Here is a 7,985-nt window from a genome sequence, read left to right on the forward strand (position 1 = left end):
CCGGAAAGAACACTAGAAGAAACGATAATGATGGGTATGTTTTATTCTTTCGAACCCGTTGATGTTTCCCCGTAAATGCTTCCAAAAACTAACGAATACCGGTCTCAGTCTCGTCATCCCGATCGAATATCAGGATCCGGGTGATACTGTGGTTACTGTTACCTCAACTATTGTTGCCACGGAGAGTGTCACTATCACTATCTCGTTTACAATCACTACGACTGCCACTTCGACCGTTAGTATCTGCACGTCACAGATGTATCATCCACAGATACCATCTCCCATTCATCCTACTAGAACTGCGGGCGTCAGACCTGCCCCCTCTAGGTGTCCTGTTGTTGCCATTGCGGTGGCACTCCCCACACCTACTTTACTTATTGTTGGATGCCCTTCCCATGCTCCTACAGGGACTATCAAAATCAATGGGCCCACCTTGGTGCGTCCTGCATCTCCAGAACATTCTATCGGGACAACAACTATTGTTCCGATACCTCCAGAGCATCCTGGTATTCCGAAACATTCTATCGTAACTTCTACTATACATCCAACTCCTTCCTTTGCAACAGCCACGAGGATCATTGGTGGTACTTCGGAGGGTCCCGCCCAAACTCCAACTATAGATCCAATTTCACCAAAGCGTTCCCCTTCTGTTGCGACATTCGTCGGACCCTACCCAACTAGTACAGCCGTTCATGAGGTTGGAGCTGTTTCCGCCTATCCTATCTCTACCTGTGATCATATCATGACCTATCCTACCGCGATCCCCCAGACTACCTTCGTAACCAAAGTCAGGAATCCCACTGCAACCATCAGTTAGGCGACCATGTACTGACGGTGAGGGTTGTGGCCCTGGTGCGCCCCCCTGGCCCTTTTATCCGGCTCTTCTTTCTCTTCCATTCCCCTCACGCTTCTATAGTATTTCTAAAAACATCCGATGATGTGGGGGGTTGGTGGACAATTTCTCTTGTTCTAATTTTATTCAGGGGGTCCATTGTGGGCGGCTAGAAAACTGATGAAAGGGAAAGCTCTTGTTATCGATATTACCTTGATTCCAAGTGATCTCTAAGTGAAAACATTGATATCGTGAGCAACGGAACAATTGTCTTAATATATCACTTATGGAGCCAATAAATCAGGTTCAGCACGAGTAGGTACAGGCTGTTCTGGGTGTAGCTTCGCAATGTCTAGCAGCTATCGGGCCCGGAATTCAGTGCAAAGGCTCCCGAATAGCCAACGGAGGTGGATATGATCCAAAGTATGATACAAGTACCATGCCGGCAGTCATAGGAACCTCAGTAAGACACAATAGGGTTAGGGTTATTATGGAAGGAGTTGCTCGATTGGTCAGGCAGCGATCAGGTGTCAGATGACAACCGTCCAAAACTAAATTACCAACCCTGTCGTGCCTGTGAGCACAGCTATGAGCAAAAGATATAACTATTAACCTACTAATAATCCACGAAAATCTCTATAATGTCTTTTCATCCTATGCCTGAGATACTAGCCTGCATTTCTTCACAAACATGTCAGAACCACTCGCCTTTGCCTCTGTTTGCGCTGGAGTGATATCTCTATCCGGGACCATCCTCTCTTCGTCCATAACCCTCAGCGATGCTGTAGAACTCCTCCAGGCCCGCTGGGAAATGAACGTCCGAGTAGCTGCTCCCTCCCCTCAACCGAAAAAAAAAACTAGCTAAAAAAAAATAGCGACTGAAACCCTACAACATCCCAAAGCCCTTCTACCCCCTCCTCCTCCCCATAACCGACACCCTCATAACTCTCGAATCAAACGTCCTTCTTGCCAGTGACAACGACCTCCTAGACTACCGCTCCCGCCGCATGGCAGGGTGCAGCATGACCGGCGTCGCCGCGGCACTAGTAGCACAGGTGACGAACACCTCCCTGCAGCAGGAATACATCCCGACGACGCACTGGATAGTCCCAGCACTATGGACGAGCACGCTCGTGTTGGCTTTGCTATCCGCGTACTATTCCCTCCTGCTGCACCACTACCTGGGCGGGTTCGCGGGGGCAGGCGATTTGCGGAAGGCGTTCACGCATAGGGGTCTCAGCAGGGAGGAGGGGAGGAGGAGGCTACCAAGCCTTACCGCCGCGGTAAAGGTTTGGGCGCCGACATACCTGCTCGCGCTATCTATCGGGTCGTATATTGGAACCATAGGTGTGTATTGGGGCCTCGCGTGGGGGATGGATTTGCAGGGGAAGGGGGTGGGGAGCCGAAATGTCCGTCCGCACCATCCCACGCCTTTAGTGCCTCAGGCTGATAATCGATCGCGTAGGTGTTCATATGCTTCCTCGTAACGGCAACACTGGCGGTATGTCTGTTCGCGGTGCCGAATACGGTCGGGAAGTTACTCGAGGACTTTGCCAATTTGAGGGGGTACAAGGAGGGGTTGTACTTCCACGGGCATCACGGGCTGCCTGGACCTCGGGGCGTCGCCAGCGCTGGGAAGGGAGGGAGTGATGGGTCGGAGGATGCGTTTGATACTAGTTCTAGTTTGTTGTCCCGGTCTTGTTCTTTTTTTGTTTTGGGGGGTACGACAATGGGACTAATATGTGGATAGCGATACCGGAACCGCCGAAAGCGAGGGTTAGGGATGTGGAGAGTTTTTGTAGCATGAGGGGGGAGAAGGAAGTTGACGGGAGTGTGCTCGCGGAGGCTGCGGAAGCGCATCAGCGAGCGGCGGTCGCTAGCGCTAATGTTGCGAGGGAGATGGAGAGGGTTTGGGGGGGTGGGGTGGGAAAAGAGGTGGCCAGGAGGGATACTTGTGAGGGGTTTGGTATTTGAGGGTTGGGGTTTTGTTCCGAGATCGGAGTGGTTTTTGATGACTTGCTATGATTATTGCATTTTCGTTTTGTTGGGGGACCTCTTTGGATGTGGTGAGCTTGGCTGGGTTGTATAGAATCTGGGTTGCAGAGGCAATAGAGTATTATGACTACTAATCCATGTATTTTTATTCCTCGAGAGAGAGAACTCTTTGCTCTAATAGACATCACCCGGCGCATTCCCAGTTGAATTGATCGAGTAAGGGCCGCACGCGGGCGGAGCTTGGTTTACCCTAGGTTTCGGCGTATACAAAGTATAACTTTTGGGCCAAACATTATTAGTCCAACCATTCCAAACAATTTCCCCCAGTGCCCACTAGCTAGCTATATACCAATCAGTAGCCACTTTCTAACACTGACTACCTCCTTCTACCCGCGCCGCCTCCGCCTCCGCTTCCCCCACCACCCCCCAACCCACAAGCATCCGCCAAACTGACAATCTCGCCAATACCCGCCTCCTCCTGCTCATCCTCCAGGGCTCTGATCTCTTCTCTGCAGGCCCACCACTTGTCTTCTGCGGCAGCGAAGCCTTCCTTCCGAAGTTCCTTGACAGTCTTGTTCTTGTGCGCTCCTGTTTCCTGCTCTGCAACAAGCATCTCGAGCCAAGCGACCGAAGTCCTCGCGAAGAACTCCCGAAGAGATTCGAAGGGACGAGGGTGTGGGGTTCTGTCTAATGAGGTTTCTTCCACAACTTCCTCCATAGGCACTGGGTCTTGGGCGCCCGGGGTCCCGAGGGTTTGCTCGGGGTCTTTAGATTTAACATTTTTACGCTATTAAGTTAGGTATTGTATTAGCAGGGTAAAAATAAAGCAAACGAAGCAGAAGAGGATACTCACCAGGGCCTTTTCCTTCCGCCGGAGTTCAATCTCGGTTTCATCGATTTGCATTTTCTCAGGCTCTTCATTTTCGTCGATTTCCATTCCCTCTCCTTCCTCCTCTTCGTCTTCGTCGTCTTCGTCATCCTCATCGTCCTCGCTTTCTTCCCAAATCGTCTCGTCCCTGCGGGAAAAGATGGACCTTACACCATCGAGTTTTCCGAGATCTATGGCGAACATCTCGTCGAGCGTGAATTCTCGATCCCCCTTTTCCCAGGTGCCACCGTAGATGTATAGGACGTCGTCGAGGACTGCGATGGCAGCATTGAACCTTTCGTGGGGGAGTTCGAGACTCATCGCCTGTTCCCTGATGACGATGGGTCCCTTTTCTTCCTTTTTCTCTTCTTCTTCCTCGTCATCGTAGTCGTCTTTTCCTACTGCCTCCAGTGATTTCAGGTTTCTTAATAGATCCTCTTCAGCTTCTCTAGCCCTATCTCTCCTTCCACCCCCCCGGTCATTCCAGGCCTTCTTCTGAACCCTTGGCTTTCTAAGGACTAACGGAAAGAAGCGATTTCTGTCTATTCCCCATGCAAATAAATCGTTAAAGAAGGTACTTTCCAACCCTTCATCGCTACCCTCCTCATCCTTCACTCCACCAAATAGTATCCCTCTACCTTTATGCCAAGCCATCGTGACCCCAACCCTAGGGGGATTTGGCGGATTCCCAGGCTTCTTCCTCCGCTCCCACCGAACCTTGGCCAAGTCCTGATCCATCCTCAGAAACCAGGTGTCCTGATGAATCACCGGCTTCCAAGCCACCGATCCACTAGAAGCCTTGCTTCCACCGCCACCCTTCTTATGCCCCGCAGAGGGTATGGACGAAGACTTGACACGAGAGTAACCCCCAAACAGCACGGCTCCCTGTTCATGCGGTAAGAGCGAAAACGAACTCCTCGCCTCGGGCCGTTGCGCATGCGCAGGTAGCGAGATGGCGGTCCAAGTGTACAAATTCGTATCGAAGGCCCATAGGTCACTCAGGTATTTTGTGGTAGAACCCGTATCTTGAAATCCCCCCATTACCAATATATAATTCTTCCAAGCCACCATTCTATGCCCACTCCTCGCCGGCGGTCCCCCCCCTCCACCAGCCCCCCTCCCACCACTCTTACTCTCCACACGCGCCCACTCCCGCGACCCGATATCGAACCTCCAAAAGTCATTATAGTGGTAGAAAGTCCCCTGTTTCGGACTCGAAAATTCTCCACCGAACAGCCACATACTACCCGTATTCCCGCCACCGTACTGCGACGTCGTCACGCAGTGTCCGGACCGCGGAAGTGGTGAATTCGGTGAAGTTATCTGTCGCCACTCATCATGCGCGGGGTTATACACAAACAATTCGTTGAAAAACCTCGCGACAGCCCCGTTAAACGTCTCGCCGCCAAAGAGGAACAGCTCCTTACCGCTGAGGGCCGCCGCGAGGGTAGCGTTCGCACGCGCGGGTGGCGGTACGGGGAGCGGGGTTTCGGTGACTTTCAGGAAGAGAGCTTGCTTTGCGTTATTAACACCTTCCCTCCCTCCCCTGCTTAGCGAGAGGGTCAGTTACCTGACGGGTGTACTCCTCCAGCACTGAATCGAGATCTACGTCGTCATCGTCCACGTCCGCGACTCTCTTGTTACCGGACTTTTTCTCCTTCTTGGACGTTTTTCGCGCGGTCTTTTCCGCCACGCGGGCTTTCTTGTCGGCGGATTTCTTCTTGGAGTCTTTCTTGCCCATTTTCGGGTCCTAGCGCTTGTTGATGTGCGGAGGGTTCCGTGAGGCCCGGGCCAAGCGCCATTCTGATTTTTCGGTCGTTGCGGCTGGTGGCGGTTTGGTGGTGGTGGGGTAATTGGTGCAAGGATGGGTGGGCATAGATCGATTATGGGTTTCTTCGGTTATCTTATCTGATCAGGTGGCTACGAGTCACGGGATGTCACTCTCTATGCGATGTTTTGGGATTGTTGTGAGAATATTGAATGGAACGAAGATATTGCGAAGTGAATGATTTTGCTTAAGAGACTCAAAGGCTTGTCTATCTCAACAGGAAGAGCAAAAGGCCTTGACTATCTACTGCTGAGAGCGAGACACAAAAGGTCGAGTGAACAGTAACAAGAGGAAAGAAAAAGGAGAAAGAAGTAAGGGGGTATTAATAGGGGTAGACCAGTGATAGAGTTTGATGCAAAGGAAAAAGTCTATCGTAGCGTGATACCATAGTAGTATCAGAAGTATGTTTCAACAGGGATCAATGAATGTCATGGATTGAGAGTTCGGGTCTGGGACAAGTCTTGGTGCTGTTGGAGGGAGCTTGAGCTGTAATTTGGAGAATAGCGATCCAGGAAACGAGTAGGCACAGGAACCAGTTATTCAAATCAGTCCACGGTATCCTGATAGTACGGTACTGTGGCTGGTGAGCAGGTCTATCCTTTCATCCGTATTTGTCACTTTCCGATGTTCTCCACTGGCCAGGTCACAGCAAGAGCCCTCCGCCCATAGTGACTCTATTTCTGGTGAAATACCTTGGATTAATCTAGCCACCAGCCGCTCCAAAAGCCGTGATTTCTACGCACAGATCAAAAGATAAAGCCAGCAACGATACCAGCTGACGAATCTTGATCTCTCTGCTCGAATGCGCATCTCGGGGAGGTTATAATAGCTCAAGGAAGGCATGCCCGCATATCTCATGTTTCAACCTACAGTGTGATCGGTCCTGTTCATGTCACCTCCCATCATACTTCATTAACTCAGAGGTGCCGCAACACGACTCAAACACTGATATAGAGTTCGGCGACGCATTTTATCCCTAACTGTGCTCCGTACTAAAACCATTGTCTCCCAGAGCTCCAAAACGTGTGCACAAGATTCAAACAGCCACCCATGGCACACTCACTAGACGAAACGCGCAGCTATCGCAATAAATGTGTCAATATCCGGAAGATGTATAGCTCTAGTTTTTTTTGCAACTCGTCTCACGTAAACCCGATACCAGCAATTCCTTCGGGATTTAGTCAAGGTCCCATTCGGCACTCCCAAGTACCAGGTATTCCAACTCATTTCTCGCAGCAGCACTGCCTCAAAAAGGATAACGCAGAATCTTTGCATGTTACTGAAATATTGTTCTTCAGAACCTGTTTAGCATACTCTGCACTTTCCAAATACCTATTAAAAGAGATATTGCGATAAAAAGCGTTGTGCTGCCCCGACATCTCTGCTTCCGGAAGTACTCCATATTTTCGCCCTGGCTTGTGAGATATCCTCATGGAATACCATGGTATTTTTGCATTGGTGAGTATGATATTCCCCCACGCGAGATGCTATACACATCTCGCACGCGCTCAAACGCGCCTCGAGCCGGGGTTTTCGAGATTTCCCTGTGGTGAGTGGCGAAATGGGGGTGCAGAGGTTCTCGGCTATTTGGGATTCGCAAGGGTGTTGACCTTTGGGTATATGATATGCTCAACCTCCTGGAAATTTCGGTCTGGCTCTGGTGTAATGCATGAGGCATGATATTATACTATGGATCACCTATAGGCTATAGGGAATGTAGTTAGGGAGCTATGATACCATAGCATATATCATAACAGGAAGTTAAGTAATGTTCAGAACACCAATGGCCAGCATGGCGCGTAAGTCATGAGTCTTTATGGATCGGGGTGGTTCCGGATTATCCGGAGCCGCGGAAGGCGGCCGTGTCTCTGGGGAGTTTGGCTCCAAAGTGATTGTAGTGTTTCGTTCTTTTTGGGAGGTTTGGCCAATTCTTGGAGCTGTTGACTACTAGTATTCAGAGATGTATCCCTCATGGACTGCCCTTGGATAGCATCTCTATCGATCGTTTGGTACACCATTCCCCCCCCGTTCCGTGTTTCATTCACGGTGACCTCACTCGCACTGCTGCATCCTTCCGTTGGTCATTTGTATCTTGACTTATTTCCTGTTATGGCTAATCCGAACCAACTCTTGCCATCCTCGTCCTACCGTTCCCCCCTAATTACCGGTGGTTTGTGGACCCGATGGTAGCCCATTGTTTCACAAGTGATTTTTCGTGAGATGTCCTCCATTTAGATGCAATGCTTGATGGGTGCTCGTACCTCGCAAAGAGTGGAAGAAAGTTTCTTACTGGAAGATTGCTTCTGTGATAGGTAAATCTATATATCTGTTAGCTTGATATGATAGGGAGGAAACAGGATCGGGATAAGAGTTGATTACTTCTATTTCGAGTCAAATCCCCTAACATACGGTATTCGTGATGGCATACCTATAATACATTAGCGGATCCTCCTTAAGATGGT

At 50.2% G+C, this 7,985-nt stretch overlaps 1 protein-coding gene; it reads right to left on the reverse strand.

Moving 5' to 3' along the window:
• Positions 1 to 2,948: 2,948 nt before the first annotated feature.
• GSTUM_00005564001 (uncharacterized protein) lies at positions 2,949 to 5,436 on the reverse strand (the record flags this gene model as incomplete). XM_002837691.2 has 5 exons in its annotated part: positions 2,949 to 3,614; positions 3,681 to 3,740; positions 3,867 to 4,493; positions 4,551 to 5,210; positions 5,266 to 5,436. 5 exons carry the CDS (start codon positions 5,434 to 5,436, stop codon positions 3,204 to 3,206), a joined length of 1,929 nt encoding a protein of 642 aa, XP_002837737.1. The 3' UTR covers positions 2,949 to 3,203.
• Between the last annotated feature and the right edge of the window lie 2,549 nt (positions 5,437 to 7,985).

This window comes from Tuber melanosporum (assembly GCF_000151645.1).
Source record: "Tuber melanosporum whole genome shotgun sequence assembly, scaffold_2, strain Mel28".
Lineage (NCBI taxonomy): Eukaryota > Fungi > Ascomycota > Pezizomycetes > Pezizales > Tuberaceae > Tuber > Tuber melanosporum.